This window comes from Vicugna pacos, chromosome 10, assembly GCF_048564905.1.
Source record: "Vicugna pacos chromosome 10, VicPac4, whole genome shotgun sequence".
Taxonomy (NCBI): domain Eukaryota; kingdom Metazoa; phylum Chordata; class Mammalia; order Artiodactyla; family Camelidae; genus Vicugna; species Vicugna pacos.
Genome location: NC_132996.1, coordinates 67,293,077 through 67,315,308, shown reverse-complemented (window position 1 = coordinate 67,315,308; position 22,232 = coordinate 67,293,077). Strand labels below are relative to the sequence as shown.

At 46.4% G+C, this 22,232-nt stretch overlaps 1 protein-coding gene and 1 long non-coding RNA gene across 3 annotated transcripts; one reads left to right on the top strand and one right to left on the bottom strand.

Moving 5' to 3' along the window:
* The first annotated feature begins 232 nt into the window (after positions 1-232).
* LOC102535493 (galectin-12) lies at positions 233-20,769 on the top strand. 2 transcript variants are annotated; one of them, XM_031690803.2, is made up of 13 exons: positions 233-341; positions 495-700; positions 2,393-2,481; positions 2,613-2,826; positions 3,582-3,701; positions 4,289-4,327; positions 4,942-4,968; positions 5,198-5,286; positions 7,408-7,558; positions 8,008-8,322; positions 8,500-15,666; positions 17,709-17,823; positions 20,507-20,769. In XM_031690803.2, exons 2-10 carry the CDS (start codon positions 632-634, stop codon positions 8,152-8,154), a joined length of 945 nt encoding a protein of 314 aa, XP_031546663.1. In that variant the 5' UTR covers positions 233-341; positions 495-631; the 3' UTR covers positions 8,155-8,322; positions 8,500-15,666; positions 17,709-17,823; positions 20,507-20,769. The 2 variants fall into 2 exon arrangements, with proteins under 2 accessions (XP_031546663.1, XP_072826267.1); XM_072970166.1 differs by lacking the exons at positions 7,408-7,558; positions 8,008-8,322; positions 8,500-15,666; positions 17,709-17,823; positions 20,507-20,769 and adding an exon at positions 6,986-7,401.
* Positions 3,216-5,170, bottom strand: LOC140698806 (uncharacterized). Its single transcript, XR_012076776.1, has 2 exons — positions 4,818-5,170; positions 3,216-4,671 (listed from the first exon to the last, which is right to left on the bottom strand). It is a non-coding gene; the product is annotated as an uncharacterized lncRNA (long non-coding RNA).
* Positions 20,770-22,232: the final 1,463 nt, after the last annotated feature.

The following is a 22,232-nucleotide window of genomic DNA, read 5'->3' as shown; positions in this document are numbered from 1 at the left end:
TCCTATGACCCCAGATGGGCCCTCGCATTTCCAGCCAGTGCTGAAATGGAGCCCCAGAGGACTATACAACTTGCCAAAGGGACACGAGTAGGGAAAAGGACACGGAAATGAGGGAAAGAGACTAAAACCTTTTATGCAGAGGGGAGGCCACTCATTGGCGTTCAGGAAGCTGGAGGCGTGGCTTCTCCCGGGACCCACTCACTTGTTCTACCAGCCCTGCCTCTGACCCCAGGTGGGCTCAGACCACAGCCCTGGGAACCACAAACCCTTGCTGGCCCCAGAGGAGACAGACTCTGGCTTGTCTCGGCAACAGGCTGTATGCTTCATACCCTGAGGCACTGGTTAGTTAGTTGGTTAGTTCCTGCAAGCTTTGCACCCCTCAACACAGATTTCTGCTCACACCAGTCCAATCAGTGGGGCTGGAGCTGGGATGAGGCACTGGGGGTGACAGCTGCCCTCCCAGACCTGCTCCAAGTGTCATTTGGACCCTCCAGGTGCAGGTGAGACAAACAGCTGGGAGAGCTGCCCCAGACACTTAGGGTCCTGGCAGAGAAAGGGAAGTCATTCCAGTGGGCACAGGGTTCCTGGAATCGGGATCTGCAACCCAAGTCGGAGGTGCCCCACCCCCACCATGTCACCGGGAGAAACTCTGGACCCGCTGCCTGACACCCTCATTCTGCAGCCGCCAGTCTTCCACCCGGTAAGCAGCTGCTCGGATCTGGACCCTCCTGGGTCTCAGGGCTCCTCCTTTCCTCCTTTCCTCCTTCCAGCCGGGCCCAGACTCCTAGGTTGGGGGGTGGAGAGGCCCTCAGTTGTGAGCCCCGCTTCCCCAGCACCCGCCCATGGGCTCTGGAAGACCCTCCTGAGCTTGGCAAAGTGGCTGACCAGCTCATTCTCACTTGAGTGTCAGTTACTGTTGGGCTCACGGGGGTCCTTGCATTTTAAAAGTAATAGAGCCTGGAGACACAGTGTAGTGCCCTCCTGCATGATGGGTGGCCAGGAGGACCTGGGGGAGTGTGTAGTAGGGTAGGAGGGGGACACTGGTTACCTAGGAAGGGCAGTCGTATCTCCAGCCTGGAAGGGAGTCAGGTCAAAACCTCCAAGTCAGAGGTGGGGCTGGGGTCTCCTCGATTCCTTCTGTTTCCTCCTTTGGCTCCTGCAGGTGCCCTGCAGGTTTCCTGAAGCCTAGCAGTGCTTTACAGAAGGCTGAACTCCCAGCAGACTCCCCCCTCCCACTGATGAGCACTAATTATCACTTTCTCTTTACTTGGTCCTCTCCTCCCAGGAGAGCTCCAACAACTCACTTAATTACAGGCCAGGCCGGGAGCCTGGGAAGTGGGAGGGACTGACATGCTGAGCCTGGTTAAGCTGTGGGCGCTCTGGCAGCCCGGGGTCTCCTGCACCTTGTTTGGCAAGCTGTGAGCCCCCGCCTGGAGGGCAGCGCTGCTGGGTCTCAGCTCTTTCTAGGCGGTTTGGGCTTCTGAAGGCTGCTGGGAGTTGGAGAGCACCGCATGAGGGCCAGCCTTGTGATACTGCCCAATATGTACCAGCTGCTTGTTCACATTTACTCTGCAAACACCTCTTCAGAGCCCACGCTGTCCAGGCCAGGCACTGAGCCTAGGGAAGGGAAAGACAGGGCTTCAGCTGTGGGGGGCTCGTGCCTCCCGGCGTGAAGAGCCAGCCACACGTCACCCTGGAAGCCGGCCAGCCAAGGAGCAAACCAGCCATGCCAGCAGCGAGCACGGTGAGGGAAGGAATGATTCAGGCACCAAAATGGCTGATGCCTGGAGAAGGTGTCAGAGCCCGGAAAATCAAGTCAGATTTCACAGACTATAGGGGGAGCAGCAGAAACAGTCCCTGAAAAAGGAGGGAGTTGTATTTGAGGAACGCCAGGGGAAAGCTGAGCTGGGAAGGTAGGCTGGGGACATTGTCAGGTATCTCGCCCACGTCTGTATGAGGGTCTGCATTCAGGCCCCAACTAGTCCACCTTTCTGCCTCCCAGTTCCCAGACTCTGGCCAATAAGAAGTCCTCAGCAAGCCTCAACGCCAGGCTCCTGAAGGCCAGGGTGGCAGCCCGAGGACAGCAAGCCTCACTAGGGATACCACTGTGCCCTAGGAGCTGGGGAGAGGGTCTGGGCTGGTGCGCCAGGGGGCAGGGCAGCTGAATCCGGCTTCCGCAGTGCCATGTGGCTTTCTGTGTGAAGGTCCAGGAGAGGGGAGTAGATGGAAGAGAACGTTTCGGAGAAAGCTAATTTTTCCCCATCGGGACACTTTCTGTTTGGGGTAGGAGAGTTCACTTTTCTTGTTCCTCTTCCTTCCTCACCTCCCTGACATAGGGGTCCCCAGGTCCTTTCTCCAATCCTATATGGATGGGTTTTTTCCCCTTGTTCAGCTGGTTCCTTACGTCACGACAATTTTTGGCGGCCTGCGAGCAGGCAAGATGGTCACGCTACAGGGAGTGGTCCCTCTAGGTGCACGCAGGTAAGGGGAGGGCCCCACGGCGGTGCTGGAGCTCAGCCCTGGAGGCAATGAGCCGGGGGTTCCTCTCTGCCTTCGGGGTCCCTGGGGGTCCCTGACTGGAAGGGCCCTTTGAGAGCCTCACCTCCCCCCAGGTTCCAGGTGGACTTCCAGTGCGGCTGCAGCCTGCACCCCCGGCCAGATATCGCCATCCACTTCAACCCCCGCTTCCACACCACCAAGCCCCACGTCATCTGCAACACCCTTCACGGTGGGCAGTGGCAAGCCGAGGCCCGGTGGCCCCGCCTGGCCCTGCAGAGAGGAGCCAGCTTCCTCCTCCTCTTTCTCTTTGGAAATGAGGAGATGAAGGTGACTGGAAGGGATGGGCATCAGAGGGTCTAGAACTTGCGTCCTTCTGCCTCCCTTCCTGCAGCTGAATTCCCCATGTCACTGTGTTGAGGGGTACTGGGAGGGGGGCGGAGTCAAGTACACAGAGAACCAAGCTGCTACCACACCCTGTTCCCAGCTGCCCTGGGTCCACATGGCCCTGTACACAGGGGGCATTCAGCAGGCTCTATGGTGCTGGCCCTGGAGAGGGCGCCGCTGAGACAGCCACAGGGAGCATCTGGAAAGCGCCTGCAATACTGGCTGCTCTAAGCCCTTAAACATCAGCTTATTGAATCCTCACAACCCACGAGGAGGGTCCTTTCATTCTCCCCATCTCACAGCTGAGAGGGCGGGGACAGCGCGAGAGAATCTGACCTCAGTGTTCTTTTAATCACTGATGTAAACTCCTGCCAGAAGGATCTTGAGGCTTCTTCAGGGAATAGGGAGCTGGAAGAAGCCAGCAGTGGAGGGAGGGGCCTGTGGACAGAGGTCCCCTTTCCCCACCTGTGGATGGGGACTCTGCTGCTGGGACTGCTGGCAGGTCAGCTGCCAGGCGGAATGGGGCCTGCGTGGGGAAGTGCTGTGTCAGGGGCAGGGGTGGGCAGTGAAGGTGCCGCCATGTGCCGGCTCTGCAGCCTTGGGGGAAATTCCAGTAAGAGTGCTCATGGTGCCTGGCACGTTAGCGTGAACTCAGGAACATCAGCAGCTGCCAGGCCAGCCTCCATCTGTCTCTCCAGGTGAGTGTGAACGGACGACACTTTCTCCACTACGCATACCGGCTCCCGCTGTCTCGGGTGGACACCCTGGGCATATATGGTGACATCTTGGTGACGGCTGTTGGATTTCTGAACATCAATGTAAGTTCCTTGGAGGCTGACGCCTGGAAGGCAGAGGCCTCTGACTTCCCCTGATGCCTGCCTAGGCCTGGGACACCCTCCCACTCCAGACGAGCCTTATCAGCGCAATTATAACCAAGGTGGAAGGGCTTTGTAGAGGTGGTGGACACGAGGCGGGGTGAGGTGACCACAGAAAGCAGAGCTAAGAGCCTCGGGCAGCAGTCTGTACTGGGCGTGGGGTGTGGTCCACATGGAGGAGCCATGGCCAGGAGGCAAATGACTTAGAGGCTTGGAGCGGTGGGACCGAAACCTAGCAGTGGCTGTATGATTCCCGGCTGAGGGGCTTTATTCAAAAGGCAGATTTCCGGGATCTGCCACCAGAGATTCGGATTCAGGAAGTCTGAGGTGGGGCCCAAGAATCAGCATGTTCAAAATGCCAGGTTTCAGAAGCCCTGACGGGGCCTCCGGGGAGATGCGGCGCTCTCAAGGCCAGAGCTCGGCCTCTGCCGGCTTCCCAGGCACAGCAGGCCAGGCGGGAGCCAAATAAATCGCTCCAGGGCTTGCGGTGGAGCCGAGTCCGGCTCGTTGCTTTTTCTCTTTCCCAACGGCCATTTGTGGAGGGCGGCAGCGAGTATCCGGTTGGACACGTGAGTCTCTCGGGAGCTTGGCTGGCGCTCGCGGTCCCAACCACACTGGCTGCCCCGCTGGCTCTCCCTCCTCCCGGGGCCTGACCTGCCCCTCGCTGGCCGCTGCTCACGCGGCCCAAGGCCCAGCTGCCACCCACCTCAGTGCGCGGTTGCCATGGATACAACTGGCCCCGTCGTAGTCCCTGGGACCCGGGATTTGCCCCTCCCAGCGCCGGGGCGGTTCGGGAAGACGGATGCGGTGGGCTGGCTGCCCGGAAACGCCGGGGCCCCAGTATTCCCATCAGAAGCCTCGTCTCAGCTGGAGCTCTCAGCTCTCAGCAACCCTGCGAGGCTGCGGGGTTGGCCTGCGGGGCAGAAGGGGAGATGAGGCCCAGGCCCTCGCCCAGAGCCACAGGGTGTGAATGACAGACCCTCCGCCCCGTCCCCCCCCCATTATTTCAGAGCTGGTGTCCCTCTGAATTCAAAGGGACCCCTCTGGGGCTCCACTTACCTGCATTATCGCTCAGAGAGGCAAACCCCAAGTATCCCCAATTCTTAAGAATAAAGTCCAGAGGTTCTTTTTCACGGAGCAAACAGCACGTGGCCTCCATGACCCCTCTTTCTTCCCTTGACAGCCTTTCCTGCTGGAGAGCCCCAGGCTGGTGAGTGACCTCCCTCCTCGTTCTGGTGGGGGTACAGTCCCTCACCTGCTCCATCAGAGGTGGAAGGGCACCCCCAACTGGTGGGAAATGCCCTCAACATCAGGGTTTCCTTCCTGCTCCAGGGGTCCCTGGCCCCTGAGGGCAGCCCATGAAGCGATTCCTGCGCGTGGGAGCCCTCGCCACGCCCCTCTGTGAGTCCTCGTCTCAGTTATCTCCTGTGTTCCCTCAGGAGGTGCCCTGCTCACGTGCCCTTCCCCGGGGCCTCTGGCCTGGACAGGTCATCATAGTGCGGGGGCTGGTCTTGCCAGAGCCGAAGGAGTAAGTGTCAGAGGGAGGGGTATAAGCATCTTTGGTCTCTTTAACCTTCAGCACGAACTTTATAAGCATCACCTCTTTAATCTCCAGCACCACTACTTCATCCCCACCTTACAGATGAGAAGTAAATTGCCCAGGGTCGCACAGCTTGTGAAAGTCTGGTCTGTGATTGGTACAGGGTTCAGGCTGCTTTCGTGGCCCCAGCAGCCCCAAATCTGGGGGTATCTTCCCTGCCTGTACATCTGTTCAGGCCAACCAGCCTCTCCCCGCAGGTCCCAGCTGGAGCCTCGGGAAAAGCCCTGTAAAGGCACAGGCTGAGACCCAGGGAGAGGATGCGACCTCCCACAGTGACATAGTGCCCTGCTTTAGGAAACAGAGCCAGGCGGCCCCAAAGAGGAAGCCCTGTGCTGCAAAGTGGACACTTGGAGGGACACAATAACCAAGTGGATGCTGCTAACCTCTCCGACAGAGGGCGCTCCCGCTCCATTTCCCAAACCTGTGGGCTCCAAGTCAAGTGTCTTTTTCTTTTCCTTCTTTCCTTCCTCCCCTCCATCCTTCCTTCTTCCTGGAATTGCATTGGACTTCATGACTTTTCTGAGCCAGATTTCCTGGGTTTGACTTCTGCTGAGGACACTTACTACTTGCACAACTGCACAGCAGTTCCTTTTCCTTTCTGTGCTTCAGTTTCCTTGTGTGTACAAAGAGGTAAAAATAGTGCCGCCTTCAGGGATGGTATAAATGCATAGAACTGTGCCAGGCACATAGCATGTGCTCCACAACTGTGATGGTGCCACAGTCCTTGTGCTGGAGGGGCAGGGGAGTAAGAAAAACACCTCGTGTTCTCCTTGCCTGATCCCCTCCCGTTTGTTTTTGTTTTTGAAGTCACTGGCCTCACTCCACCCTTACCCTGCATGATCTTGATCAGGTGTGTGAATTCTGAGCAGACATGGAGGCTGTGGAAAGCATGGGCCTCCAAAGTCAGGCAGGACTGGTTGGATTTCTGGTTTTGCCTCTTATAAACTGTAGTCTTGAACAAGTCACTACACCTCTCTGAGTCTGGAGTCCTGAGTTTCCCTATCTGGTGGGGGGAGGGGGGAGATAATCCCAACACTACGGGGAAAAAAAAAGTTCCCAGTAATAGGACCCCCACTCCGCCCAAAATTTGGAGACAGGAGACCAGGTTCAGATCTTTGCTCAGGGTCACATGGTTATGATTAGTAGCAGCAAGTGATTTTACTGCTCTCTTTCAAGGGCCAGGAATTCACATGTCCTCAGGGGCCAGGCAGGTCACAGAAACACTGAGGCACCAGGCTGGGAAAGCTGGTGTAGTGGGAAGAGTATTTCCATAGACTCACTCATGCCAGACCTTCTATTATTTTAAAAGAGAAGCTGGAAACCATCTCTTATAAACTTTCTCATTTTTGAAAATGGTATTACTTTAAAGTTGAAGAATACTGCAGATCAGCCAGAACATTTCTACAGGCCCAGTCGGCCCCGGGCCACCAACATCCAGGCTGAGCGCAGTGCCTGGCACTTAGCCAGCTGGCAGTGAATGCCGCCTCTGTACTTCCTGCTGTTTCTGAAAGCAACTGTGGCTTGAATTGGACTGGGGTGGGGGGTGGGGGTGGAGAGAGTTTGGAGGGTGCCAGGTTCATTTGCATTAAAAGTTTGTCCTTCTCTATCTACCTCCCCTCTCCCCAAGCGCTGAGTCTGGATGTGGCTGCAGCTTCAAAGGGCTGAAACAAGAGCAGCACCGCGCACTGGAGGGAACCCTTACCCAGTGGAGGGCGGTGCTGGACGGGGCTGAGGTGGGGGGACACTGAGGCCTCCAAGAGTTTTCAGGCCAGTGGGAAGACAAAGCCTGATCTGAGGAGGCAGGTGGGGAAGGGGGCCCCCAGCTAGTGGGTGGCAACGTGGCAATTTAATCTCAGGTGCACCTAAGATTCAAGCAGGTGGTTCCTCTCTCTCTGGCCTGTTTCCCGAGGCCAGAATCTGCCCAACCTTCCAGCCACTCTCTTGCCTCCATCCCTCCCCTGAGGGCCAGCAGCCACAGCCTGGAAGAGCCAGGGAGCCAGGGACTGGGGGTTAGGAAGGCTGAGGCCCTTCTCCCGCCCCTTCCCGCAGTTTCACGCTCAGCCTGCGGGACGAGGCTGCCCATGTTCCTGTGATGCTAAGGGCTTCCTTCGCAGACAGAACTCTGGCCTGGGTCTCGCGCTGGGGCCAGAAGAAGCTGATCTTGGCCCCCTTTGTCTTCTACCCGCAGCGATTCTTTGAGGTGGGTCTTGGAGAGGCCTGGTCCCTTTGGGGTGGAGCACAGAGCTGCATTTGCATCCTGGAGACTGGCGGCATGTCCTGTGGGCCGGGAAGCCAGAGCCCCTAGCAGAGGGAAGGTCTATGCCAGGGCTCCACCCTCCACGCTGGTGCTGGGGTCCCGTGCCCAGAAGCCCTGGGGAGATGCTGGCATCGGCATTATTGAAAAGCCCCGCTAGTGACTCCAAAGTGCAGCTGGGGTTGAGACCACACCTCCAGGGGAATCAAGCCCTAGTACAGATGGTGAAACTGAGGCCAGGCCTGGTGACAAGCTGGGCCCCTTGTCCTGTTCTCTTCCACCTCTGGGTGCCTCATGGATCCAGTCTCTGATGGGAGGGGAGGCTGGCTGGCTGGGGATCAGGCCGGCAAAGGAGGGTCTGGAAGCCTGCAGCACCTCCCGCCCTCCTTTCCCAGGTGCTGCTCCTGTGCCAGGAGGGAGGGCTGAAGCTGGCGCTCAATGGGCAGGGCCTGGGGGCCACCAGCCTGGGCCAGCAGGCCCTGGAGCAGCTGCGGGAGCTGCGCATCAGTGGCAGCGTCCAGCTCTACTGTGTCCACTACTGAGGAGGGATCCAGAGGGCTGGCCAGAGAAGAGGAAGGCCCTCCTAAACCCAGGATGGCCCCGCTCTCCTCCTCTCATCTCAACATCCACCTGTCACCTGGTGTCAGGCCTGGCTCCCTACTGGAGCCAGCAGCCTGAGTCTGCAGGGGCTTTGGACTGCCCAGCAGAGGGTAGGCACAAGAGTGTGAGCGTTCAGAAATTCTGCAGCTCCCTCCACCAGGAGCCTGCGATCTGGTTCTGCCTTCCTTCAGGGCCTAGACAAGGAAGCAGGCTTTGTACTCTAACGAAGATATCCCCCCAAAATAGTGGCTGAAAATGTAGAAATTTATTTCCTTCCTATCTAACAGTTCTGGAGAAAATAGTCCGGGTCAGTAGGGCGTCTCTGCTCCATGGATCTTAGGGGTCATGCTAGTCATCATCCCACCATCCCCGGGGCGTCAGCATCACCTGCATGCCAGAAGCTCTAGGTTTCAACCACTGAGAAGACAGATAGAGAATATGGACAAGGTCCACCTGACAAGGTACGCCTCAGGCCTGGGCTTGGCATACACTGTTACACTCACGTCTCAGGGGCCAGTACTCAGATACCCAGCCCCACTATCTGCAAGGGAGGCTGGAAGTGTTCTCCGGCCGGAAGGCCACGTGACCGGCCACAGTTATGCTACTGGGCTTCCCGGTACGTTTGGTTTTACTTACACCATCTTATTTTGTGTCATGTATTTACCATTGCTATTTTTTCCTTATAATTTCTGCTTTCTTGCTTACTGTTGGATTGATGAAGTCTTCTTTACCACCTCCTCTGCCTTTTTTTCTTACATGGACTTGGAAGTTATGAATTCCATTTTACACTTCCAGTGGTTACCCCTAATCTTTATTTTATTTTCTTATTAACACAATATAATTGACTTTTGGGGGTGGGTAACATTCTGAGTTTTAATATGTATGATGATTTGTGTGACCACTTCCACCATCAGGATATATAACAACTCCATCATCCCCCAAAATTCCCCTGTGTCACTCCTGTGTACTCACACCTCCTCCACCCCTTCCCCTAACCCCCGGCAACCCACTCATCTCTTCATTATCATATTTTGTCTTTTTGAGAATGCCATATAAATAGAATCATATGGGGCATGACCTTTTGAAACTAGTTTATTTGAACCAGTATTATCCTTTTAAGATTCATTAAGTTGCTGTGTGTATCACCGACCCACTCCTGTTTATTACTCAGTAGTATTCCATTGTACCACCATTTGTTTATCTGTTGACCCACAGAAGAACATTTCAGTGGTTTTCAGTTTTTGATAATTATGAAAAGAGCTGCTAAAAACTTTTGTTTACAAGTCTTTGTATGAACATGACTTTTCATTTCTTTAGGGTTAATTCCTACTAGTGGAATTGATGGGTCATATGGTAAATGCATGTTTTAACTTTATAAGAAACGGCCAAGCTATTTTCCAGAGTTGTTTCAGAGTATCTTTGGGAATTTGGCATTCCCACCAGGAATGTATCAGATTTCCAGTTGTCCTGTCTTCTCATCGGTACTTGTTATTGTCAGTGTTTTTATGTTAGCCATCCTCATTGGCGTGTCGAGGTATCCCATTGTGGCTTTGATTTGTGTTCCCCTAATGGCTACCGATGTTGAGCACGTTTTCATGTGCTGATTTCCATCTGTGTATTCTCTGTGGTGTAATGCCTGTTCAGATCTTTTCTCCATTTTTAAATTGAGTTGCTTGCTTTCTTATCATTGACTTTTAAGAGTTCTTTATATAGGCTGGAGAAACGTCCTTTGTCAGATATGTGATTTATAAGTAATTTCTCCCAGTCTTAGCTTGTCTTTTCAGTCTGTAAACGGTTTCTTTCACAACAAATTTTTTAATTTTGATGAAGTCCAAGTCATCATTTTTTTCCTTTTATGGATCATATTTTTGGTGTTATATCTAAGAATTTTTTTGCCTAATGAAGATTTTCTCCTTTGTTTTCTTCTAAAAGTTTTGTATTTTATAGTTCACACATAGACCTATGATCCATTTTAAGTTAATTGTTAAATGTGATGTGTAGTTTAGGTCGAAGTTTATGAGGGTGTTTTGTTTGTTTGTTTGGTTGGTTTGATTTTGCATTTGGATGTCTGATTATTCCAATAACATTTTTGAAAAGACTGTTTATGCTCCATTGAAGTGCTTTTGCAACTCTATCAAAAATCAATAAAATTAGTCACTCCCTCACACCATAGACAAAAATAAACTCAAAATGGCTTAAAGACTTAAACATTAGACAAGACGGTATAAACTTCCTAGCAAAAACATAGGCAAAACACTTTCTGACATAAATCTTAGCAATGATCTCCTAGGGTAGTCTACCCAGGCAATAGAAATAAAAGCAAAAATATAAAATGGGACCTAATTAAACTTACAAGCTTTTGCACAGCAAAGGAAACCATAAGCAAAACAAAAAGACAGCCTTCCGAATGGGAGAAAATATTTGCAGATCATACAACTGACAAAGGCTTAGTTTCCAGAATATATAAACACCTCATACAACTTAACAACAACAAAACCAGCCCCATCCAAAAATGGGCAGAAGACCTAAACAAGCAATTCTCCAGTGAAGATATACAAATGGCCAATAGGCACATGAAAAAATGCTCAGTATCGCTAATTATCAGAGAAATGCAAATCAAAACTACATTGAGGTATCACCTCACACCAGACAGAATGACCATCATTCAAACGTCCACAAACAGTAAATGCTGGAGAGGCTGTGGAGAAAAGGGAACCCTCCTACACTGTTGGTGGGAATGTAATTTGGTGCAGCCACTATGGAAAACAGTTTGGAGAGTCCTCAGAAACTAAAAACAGACTTACCGTATGATCCAGCAATCCCACTTCTGGTTCTATATCTGTAGGGAACTCTAATTTGAAAAGATACATGCACCCCAATGTTCATAGCAGCACTATTTACAATAGCCAAGAGATGGAAACAAGCTAAATGTCCATCACCAGAGGACTGGATAAAGAAGCTGTGATATATTTATACATTGGAATACCACTCAACCATAAAAAAGAGTAAAATAATGCCATTTGCAGCAACATGGATGGATCTGGAGATCATCATTCTAAGTGAAGTAAATCAGAAAGAGAAAGAAAAATACCATATAATATCACTTATAGTGGGAGTCTAAAAAGGAAAAAGAAGACACTAATGAACTTATCTATGTGAAATCATAAACAGACTCACAGACATAGTAAACAATCTTATGGTTACTCGGGGGAGAGTGGGTGGGAAGGTATAAATTGGGAGTTTGAGATTTGCAAATATTAACTGCTATATATAAAATAGACAAAAACAAATTTCTTGTGTATAGCACAGGGAACTATATTCAATATCTTGTAGTAACCTATAATGAAAAAGAATATGAAAACAAATATACATATGTGTATGTATGACTGAAACATTATGCTGTACACCAGAAATTGACACATTGTAACTGACTATACTTCAATTAAAAAAAAAAACTAAGACATCTATATCCAATGCTAAAAAAAAATCAGTTGGCCTTATTTGGGCAAGCTTATTTTTGGACTCTATTCTGTTCCATTAGTCTGTCTCTTTGCCAATACCACACCATCTTGACTATTGTATCTTTATAGTAAATCTTGATATTGGGTAATATAATTTCTCCAAACTTATTCTTCTTTTTCAAAATTATTTTGGCTCTTACTGTTCTTTTGCCTTTTTGTATAAATTTTAGGATCAGCTTGTCCATACATGCAAGATAGCCTACAGGGATTTTGATTGGAATTGCATTAAATTTATAGAACAACTTGGGAAGAACTGGCCTCTTTATTATGTTGAATCTTTCAATCCATTAGCATATTATGTCGTACCACTTATTTAGGTCTTTGATTTATTTCATCAGCATCTTGTAGTTTTCAGCATACAGATCCTGTACATGAGTTGTTAGATTTATAGCTAAGCATTTAATTTTTAGGGGTATTGTCAATGGTATTTTTTAAACTTAGTTTGCAATTATTTATTACAATTATATAGAAACATGATTGATTTATCTGTGATGACTTTGTATCCTGGTACCTTGTGAAACTCCGTATTTCTAGAAGTGCTTTGTCTATTCCATAAAATCTTTAACATAAAACAATTGTTTACATGTTGTCTATGGAAAGAGACAGTTTTACTTCTTCCTTTCCAATCTATAAGTCTTTTTTAAAAAACTTTTCTTGCCTTATTATGCTGGCTAAGAATTCTAGTGCAATGTTGAATGGGAGGAGTGAGAGTAAACTTCTTTGTCTTTTTCCCAATATTAGGGAGGAAGCCTTATGATAGTAACTGCAGATTTTTTGTAGATGCCCCTTATAAAGTTGAGGACACGCCTTTCTACTTTTAGTCTGCTGAGAGGTTTTTTTATTATTATTACCATTATTATGAATTTATTTCAAATTATTATGAAAAGATGTTGAATTTTGTCAACGGCTTTTTCTGCATGAAATGATATAACCATGTGTTTTTTATTCTTTAGCCTATAAATACGGTGTATTACATAATTGGTAATCAAATATGGAACCAAACTTGCTTCCCTATGATAAGCTCTACTTGGCCATGATATATTATTCATTTTGAAAGTACAAGCACACCTTGTTTTGTTGCACTTCACTTTATTGCACACCCCAGATACTGCACTTTTTATAGATTGAAGTTTCATGGCAATCCTACTTTGAGCAAGTCTATTGGTGCCATTTTTTGAATAGCATTTCTTTTTTTTTGGATTTTAAGTAAACTTTTTATTTGAGATCATTGCAGATTCATGTGCAGTTACAGGAGATAATACTGAGGGATCCTATGTACTCTTTACCCAGTTTCCCCCAATGGTAACATCTTACAAAACTATAATACAATATCACAACCGGAATGCTGACATTCGTCCAGTTCTGTCAAGAGACAGAACATTTCCATAGCCACAAGGACCCCTTATGTGGCCCTTTTGTAGCTAAATCCACCTCCCTTCCATGAGAACCCCTTCATTAACCCCTGCCAACCACTGTGTTTTCCATTTGCATAATTTTGTCATTTCCAAATGTCATATAAATGGAATCATACAGTATATAACATTTGAGGATTGGCTTTTTTCACTCAGAATAATTCCCTAGCAATTCATCCAGGTTGTTGCATGTATCAATAGTTTGTGCTTTTTTTATTGTTGAGTGGTGTTCCACGGTATGGTTATACCAGTGTTTGTTCATCTATTTACCTGTAGAAGGACATCTGAGTTACTTCCAGTTTGGGGTTTTTACAAATGAAGCTGCTATAAACATTTATGTACAGGTTTTTATGCGAACACAAGTTCTCATTTCTCTGGATAAATTCCCCAAAGTGTAATTGCTGGGTCATATGGTAGACTCAGCAATTGAGAAACACTTTGTAGAATAAAATTATATTTCAAAGTGGATGGATCTAAAGGCTGTCTCTGGAATTGTTCTTCTACTTACTAGAGGTAAGGTTTTGTTTCTCTTGGGCTCTTTTCAAGGTCCAATAGCAAAATTTCTAAACTAAGGTATATACATTATTTTTTAGACATACTGCTATTGTATACTTAATAGACTACAATATAGTATAAAACAGAACTTTTATATGCACTGGAAAACCAAAAGATTCACGTGACTCTCTTTATTGTGATATTCACTTTATTTAGGTCTAGAACCAAACCTGCAATATCTCTGAAGTATGTGTGTAGCTGGATTTGATTTGCTAAAATATTTTTGAGGATTTTAACATGTGTGTTCATGAAGGATAATGGTCTCTAATTTTGCTTTCTTGTGCTGTCAATCATTGTCTTGTTTTGTTATCAGGATAATGCTATCCCCTCCTCTGTTTTCTGGAAGTTTGTGAAAATTGGGGATATTTCTTTAAATCTTATTTAGCGTTTTCCAAGGAAGCCATCTAGACCTGGATATTTCCATTTGGAAGATTTTTAATTAAAATTTAATTCCTTTGATAAGACATAGAAATAGACTGTGTATCTATTTCATCTTGGTTGAGTTTTGGTAGTTTGTGTTTTTCATGAATTTGGTCCATTTAATCTTAGTCATCAAATGTATATATATATATATGTAGAGTGCATAGTATTATTTTCTCATCATTTTAATGTCTGTATGGTCTTTACAGAAAGCCCTTCTCCCATTTCTGACACTGGTAATTTGCACCTTTTTCCTTTTTTTCTTTGTCAGGTTCACTAGACTTTTATCTATTTTATTGATCATTTTTTTTAAAACAGCTTTGACCTTGTTGATTTTCTCTATTGTTTTCTGTTTCAATTTTTATAGATTTCTGCTCTTACCTTTATTATTTCCTTCTTTCTGCTTGCTTTGGTTTATTTTGCTCTTTTTTTTTTCTAATTTCTTCACTTGGAAAAAGAATATTGACTTTAGACTCTTTCTCTTTTCTAATAAAAGTGTGGAAAACAATAAATTTCTTCTCAGCACTTCAGCTCTAACCAACAAATCTTGATGTTTTATATTTTCATTTTTGTTCATTTAAAAATATTTGTTAATATCCACTGAGCCTTCCTCTTTGACCCATGGTTTATTGGGAAGTGTGTTATTTAATTCCACATGTTATGGATCATTTTGCCATCTTTCTGTTAGTGAGTTGTAGTTTAACTCTATTATGGTCAGAGAATATACTTTGTATGATTTCAATTATTTTACAATTTTAAGATTTTCTCATGATCCAGAATATAAGCTTTAGTGAATGTTCTATGGACACTTGAAAAGAATGTGTATTCTGATGTTGGGTTGAGTCTTTAGTAAGTGTCGGTTAGATCGTGTTTGTTGACGGTGTTGGTTCAGTTTTTCTATATTCTTGCTGATTTTCATCCTACAAGTTCTGTCAATTATTCGCAGAGGAATATTAAACTATTATTGTATGTTTGTCTGTTTCACCTTTCAGTTCTGTCTGATTTTGTTTCATTTACTTTGAAGCCTTGTTGTTAGGTATATATACATTTATGCTGTGCAGAAAAAGTTTACCATACTAGACCTGAGACATCTATTCTCAGAAAGGCCTGCTTGCAAGGCTGGCTCTTGGCTAGTGTCTGGGAATTTGACTAGCAAACAATTCCCTATATTAATATTAAACATTCCCTAAATATTAAGAGTGGCTCATGTGCACAAACCATTTGTATTGTTTTTTAATGTAGTTTATGCTAAATACTTCCTTTCCTTCTGGAAGTCTAGAATTTTGGTACATGCTAGGCAGAGGGTGCCTATATGACTCACTCTTGATTTAAAAAGCCTGAACTTTTAGGCTCAAAAGAACTTTGCTGGTAGACAACACTCCACATGTATTGTCACAAGTCATCAGTAGAGGAATTAAGCACATCTTGTGTGAATCCACTGAAGAGGGCCCTGGGAAGTTTGCCCTTGGTTTTTTCTGGGCATCACCCTATGTGCCTTTTCCCTTTGCTGATTCCACTTTGTATCCATTGCTGTAATGTCCTCGCTGTGAGTATGACTGTATGATAAGTCCTGTGAGTCCTACTAGTGAATCACTGAACCTGGGGGTCGTCTTGGGGATCCCCAACACCCATGTCTTCTTCTTGATGAATTGACTCTTTGACATTTTGTAAAGTCCCTTGTTATCTCTTTACTGTGAAGTCCACTTTGTCTGATATTAATATAGCCACTCCAGCTTTCTTTCATTCATATTTGTGTGTTGTATCTTTTTTCATCCTTTTACTTTCAACCGATCTGTCTTATTCTATTTGAACTGAGTTTTGTGTACGTAGTATATAGTTTGGTTATGGTTTTAGTGATTGTCAGTTGGTTTGGTTTGGTTTTTCTTTTTTAATCCATTCTGACAGTCTCTTTCTTTTAATTGGTGTGTTTAGACCATTTACATTTAAAGTAGTCATTGATGCGTTTGGATGTAGGTGTACCATTTTATTGTTTGTTTTCTATTTGTTTGCTCTGTTTTCTAATCTTGTTTTCCCTTTTCTGCCTCCTTTTCGACTATTTGAACATTTTTAACATTCAATTTTAATTAATCTATGGGGTTGTTTTTTTTTTACTATATCTGTTTGCATAATTACTTTAGTGTTGTCTCTAGGGATTATAATACACACACTCAAGTTTTAAAAAAATTTTATTGAGATATAATTGACATATAACATGATATTAGTTTCAGGTATACAACATAATGATTCAATATATGTATATAGTGTGAAATGATCCCCACAATAAATCTAGTTAACACTTACCACCATACATCATTGTAATATTTTTCTTGTGATGAGAACTTTTCAGATTTATTTTCTTATCAACATTCAAATACACAATATAATATTATTATCTACAGTCACCATGCTGTATATATCCCTAGGACTTAAAACTTATAACTGGAAGTTTGCACCTTTTGATACATACTTAAATTTTTTAAATTTTTAAATTGAAGTATAGTCAGTTTACAATGTCATGTCAATTTCTGGTGTATAGCAAAATACTTCAGTCATATAGGAACATACATATATTCATTTTCATATTCTTTTTCACCATAGGTTACTACAAGATATTGAATATAGTTACCTGTGTTATACAGTATAAACTTGTTGTTCATCTATTTTATGTACATTAGTTAGTGTCTGCAAATCTAGAACTCCCAATTTATTCCTTCTCACTCCCTTCTCCCCCCCTCCCCCAGAAACCATAAGTTTCTTTTCTATGTCTGTGAGTCTATTTCTGTTTTGTAAATAAATTTTTTTTGATTCCACATACAAGTGAAATCATATGTTATTTCTCTTTCTGGCTTACTTCACTTAGAATGACATTTTCCAGGTTCATTCATGTTACCACAAATGGTATTATTTTATTATTTTTTATGGCTGAGTAGTATTCCATTGCATAAATATACCAGAACTTCTTTATCCAGTCATCTGTCGATGGATATTTAGGTTGTTTCCATGTCTTGGCTATTGTAGATAGTGCTGCTATGAACATTGGGGTGCATGTGTCATACTTAACTTTTAACAGTATACTTAGAGTCAATATTTTATCACCTCAAGTAGAATGTAGAAACTTCATCACCATCTATTTTCCTTTATCTTTCCCTCTTTCATATTGAAATTGTCTTAAATAATACACCTATATCTATTGAAAAGCCTATTTTGTTTCAACCAACAAATATATTTTTAAGAACTCAAGAGCAGAATGGTCTATTTCAGGATCTCTCAAGCTTATTACATTTGAGGTCATATCATTCTTTGCCAGGAGCTCTCCTGTGCTTTATACCATGTTCAGCAGCATCCTTTTCCTCTACCTACTGGATGCGAATAGTAACCTCTCCTGCATCCAAATCATGACAATCAAAAATGTCTCCAGACATTGCTAAAAGTCCCCTGTGGGGCAAAATTTCCCCAGCTGAAAACCACTGGTCTATCACACTTAGATTTTTTAAAATTTCTGTTGCTCCTCCTTCATCCCCGATGTTCCAGGTTTCCTTCTGGTGTCATTTCTTTTTTTCTGAGGATTTATTTTAGTAATTCCTTCAGAGCAGATGCTGGCAATGGATTCTCTTAGTTTTTCTTCATCTGAAGATGTCACTTGTTCACTTACATAAATACCTACGCGTGAGATTGCTGAGTTGTAGAGTCAGTCTGCATTATGGTAAGTGTACGAGGGGTCTGGGGTGGTGTGGGAGGAAGGGATGAGCAGAGTGTGCATGGGTGGGGGTGAGATGAAGGAAGAAGAAGGAGCAGCAGTTGAAGCAGCAGCAAGAGGGAGAGTAGTAAGAGTCTTAAGAACAGTCTACAAAAGACAGATTTATTTCAAAGATTAGTTATACACTTACCATATGACCCAGCAATCGCACTCCCAATTTACCTACGTGAAATGAAAATATATGTCTACAAGAAAATCCATATTTGAATGCTCACAGTGACTTTATTTATTAAAAAAAAAGTATATCATCTATACTTCAGTTTTTTAAAAAAGATGTATCAAGCTGTATACTTAGCATTTGTGTGCCTTTCTGTATCTGTGTTATTATACTTCCATAAAACTTTTTAAAAATTTAGAAAACCTGGAAATAATCCAAATGTCTCTCAATTTATGAATAAACAAATTGTAGTACATCTGTATAATGGAATACTACCCAGTGAAAATAAGTAACAAACTATTGATTCATGCAACAACATGGGTGAATAATAATCATTTTTAAAAGCATTATGTTAAATGAAAGAATCCAGACCCAGAAGGTTCCATATGGTCAACTCCACTCACATGACATTCTGGAAAAGGCAGACTACAGGGGACCAGAAGTGAGAGCAATGGTTGCCTAAGGCTAGGTGTGGGGAGAAGGTGACTACAAGGGACAAGAGGGAACTCTCTGGGATGACGAAATCTCTGTCTGGATTGTGGTGGTAGTTGGATAATTGAGTATGTTTGCCAAAACTCACAGACCTGAACTTAAAAATGGCAAATTTTACTGTATGTAAATTACATCTCAATAAACCGCCTCCACCTTAAAAAATGAGAAGACTACTTAGTGAAGGTAAGAAGATGGTAATCACTCAGAGCTAGCGCAATCGTTTTATAGGACAATTAGAGAAATAACCTTGCTTTCATTGCTTATATACTAGCAACACCATGTTAAGTGCGAAACTTACACTGAAGTACATTCCGCACAGAGCAAGCTTGGGGACCAGGGGTCAGATATTTTCAAAGATCAGCTGCTTTCAGCCCACAGCCACGCCCTGACTGCACATCCCAGACATCTAGCGAATTCTTAAAACATGTCAGTGCCTGGTGCCCACGGCAGATCCATGAAATAGAAACCTGTGCCTCAGTAAAAGTTCCCAGGAGATTTTGACATGCAGTCAGGCTTGAGAATGAACGTTTCAGGTCTTGAAGACTGAGAACTTCCAACCCTTTTATGTGTGAAATTGTCTCCAGGAAGGAAATGCTATGGCCAGCACAGCCCTCAGTAGGGGGCAGTTTCCAGCCAGCTGAGAGCAAGGTCTGAGGGATGGGACTCCTGGGGAAGTAGGGGTAGTGGGGAGGATGAAGTAGCAATGCCCGTGAAGGTGGGGACACCCCAAATTATGGATCCAAGACGTCGTGCACACTAAGAGCAGAGGGAGAGTGGAGAAAGGGCTCAGAGTGACAGGTCCTCTGCTGAAGAGGCTTAGGTAAATCATGTGACCTCTCTGAGCCTCAGTTCCCTCCAGCATAGGACAGGGATGAGAAGTCATTGCTCTGCTCACCCCACAGGGCGAGAGGACAACACACCATCGCGACAGAGGCTCACATCTGAGTGGGGCTCTCAGTTTTCCAGCCCTTTCCCGCATGTTCCCTTCTCGTAAGGACCCTGTGATGGAGAAGAGATGGAGGAAGGAAGCTAGCAGACTGGCCAAGTCACTTGTCAGAAGTGACATGGCTGGTCCGTGGATCTGCCAGAGTCGGAACCAGCTCCTCTGTCCCTGGGTCAGAGCCTGCCCTCCAGGGTCTCCACTGAGGATCCTTGCAAATGTCATTCCCAAAGAACACGATGCTATCATAGGAGGAAAAAACCAGCCACTTCTATGAGCTTAGATTCAAATCCTGCCACTTATACGAGCTTAGATTTCATGGGTTTGGGCAAACTCCTTGTGGCCACGTGGAGAGGTATGGGAAATAACACCAATAGGATGCTTGGGAGAATTCATGGGTCGGAATCACTTCAGATGCCTCGTTCTGAGTTGGAACTCAATAAATGGGGACTCTTACTGGTATTGTGAGCAATAAGGCTGGCCCCACTGGTGTTGCCAACGTCTCCTCCCCCAGCCCCAGTGGACCCTAAGGTGTCTCACCTGCCTACTGCTGTGGGAACGCAGCCCAGAACAGTGACGAGCACTCAGTGTTGCTTTCGGGGTTGGGGGTGGGAGAGATACTGCCTCCGCTAAACAACCTTCTTTGCAAAACTGATGATCCGTCTGCATCCCGGGGACTGTGCTGTCCAGGGGTTGTGGACCCAGTTGCTTAAGGATGTGGAGAACTTACCTGCAAATCACAAACAGACTCTCGACTCCGGGGGTATCCGCGTGCTGTGCAGAAGGAGGGAAAGGAGAAAGACAAGGGACTCCCTGCTGGCCTTTCACGGGCTCCGCGGTCCCATGCTCCCTCTCTCTCTCACTCTGTGCAGGATTCAATGATTCAATGTATCCTGCTCTAGTCACTTGATTATTCAGAAAGAGACATCTTTTCTTAACTACCTCCCTTGTGCCAAGCCCCGTGCTAGTGCCTAACGTGCTGTCTCAGCCCCTCCCTTCCTCATCCCAAAGGGTTACAAGTATTATTATTTTCCCTTTAGGAAAGTCTCTTGAGCCTTGGAGAAACAAAGCAGCACGCCTGAGGACTCGGCTGAGACACGGTGGAGCCAAGATTTGGAGTCAGGACTTACACACTCTGAAGATCTTGCCCTCTCCCTGGAGCCAGGCTGACACCTTGTGGACCTTTAGCCAACAATTTCCTTTAGGGATATGTGAGAGGGTTTACCAAAAAGTGCAATTCAACTGATGTACAACAAATTCCATCCTACTGAGAATAAAGGTGCAGTTTTTTATTTCCAAAGAACCCAAGGTGCTCAGTAAGAAAGAACATAGTATTAGAATTCAGTGTGCACACATTTATGCTTCTAAACTCAAGGGCTAATATTTAAACAGAAAATCCTTCCCTGCTTCCAGGGAGCAGATAGACCACATTCTTGTCTCACAGCCACTTCAAAAAATCTCAGCCAGGTCTCCAGGTGTACCATGTGTCCCTCCTGCCATAGAATAACCAGGTGGACACGAACCTGAGCCCTCAACTCTGAGAGAGTGTCTTCTAGTGCAGGGAAAGGGTGATGCTACAGCTTCATCACCTGGTGGGAAACCAGAAAGATGAAGGCCCTTGTCTCAGTACCTTCTGCCAAGACATGGGAAAGGAGGGAGGGTCCAGGGAGTGTGTCCGCTGAGCACACGTTCATTCAGATGCACGTTCATGTGCACACGGTGTGTAGATGTGTTTCTCCATGTGTGTACTCATGAGAATCTACAGCATCTTTCCATTATGTCCAAGCACCTTGCCCACCGAGGACAACATTGGACAGTTTGTCTTGAGTCCCTTCCCTCCTTGCAGACTGACCCTCAAGCCCAGCACTGCTGGCTCATGTTGCCCATGGCCATGTGGAGCCTGCTCCTTGAATCCCCTCCTGGCCTCAGAATGTTCTTTCATAGCTGATGTCCTGAGAGATGCAAGTTGAAGTTGACGTGATCCAACAGGCAGTTGGGCCAGGGACCAAGACCTTGTGGGCTCACACAGCTGTTGGCAGTGGGATGGACCCCTGCCATTCAGCCCCCCCCATCCACACGACAAGCTGACGATCAGCCCCTTGTATAGGCGCAGGAACCAGGGTTCCAAGAGGGGGATGATTTGCTTCAGGTCACATGCAAAGAGGCCAAGCTGGGACTTTTCTCTGCCCACAACTCTCAGAAAGCAGCCCACGGTCCTGCCTTCCTCCTTTCCTCACCCCACTGCTCATTGTCCATTCTACCCCAGGGCACCACAGACACAAGAACTAATACTTTTTCTGTTCCCACTAAGTTCCTGATCTGGGAAGACATCCTCTGCTCCAACTCTGCTTCCAGGTTTCCAAGTCCCAAGAGAGGACCATCCTCAGCCCTGCATCTGCCCAGCAAACTTCTCTTTCCACCCCAACATCACCCCACCTGCCACCAGCATTCAGTCACAAAGCCCATTCAGTGCTGACCCTGGAAATGTCTCCTGAATTCACTGCCTCCTCCATCTCCCGGGTACTGACCTGGCCCAGCGCAGCCCCAGCCTTGCCTCTGTCACCCCCACACCTCCTCTGCCTCCTGTCCCTGCCACTTCACAGCCAGCCTCCCCAAGACCCACGGTGGCCTGCCCAAAGGGCGTGTCTGGCAAGACTTCCCCTGACCTCAGAGCACAGGGTACACCCTTTGTGCAGCCCGCAGGCCCTTCCTGACCTGCCCTCCGTCCCCTACCCCCGCCTGCCCTGCCTCTCCCTCCCCCCACCC

Excerpts from the sequence above, each read along its gene's own strand:
- LOC102535493 (XM_031690803.2), top strand. The coding sequence starts at position 632 with ATGTCACCGGGAGAAACTCTGGACCCGCTGCCTGACACCCTCATTCTG. Across the intron at positions 4,328-4,941 it reads GCGAGTATCCGGTTGGACAC|CCTTTCCTGCTGGAGAGCCC; the intron begins GTGAGTCTCTCG and ends TTCCCTTGACAG. Across the intron at positions 7,559-8,007 it reads ACCCGCAGCGATTCTTTGAG|GTGCTGCTCCTGTGCCAGGA; the intron begins GTGGGTCTTGGA and ends CTCCTTTCCCAG.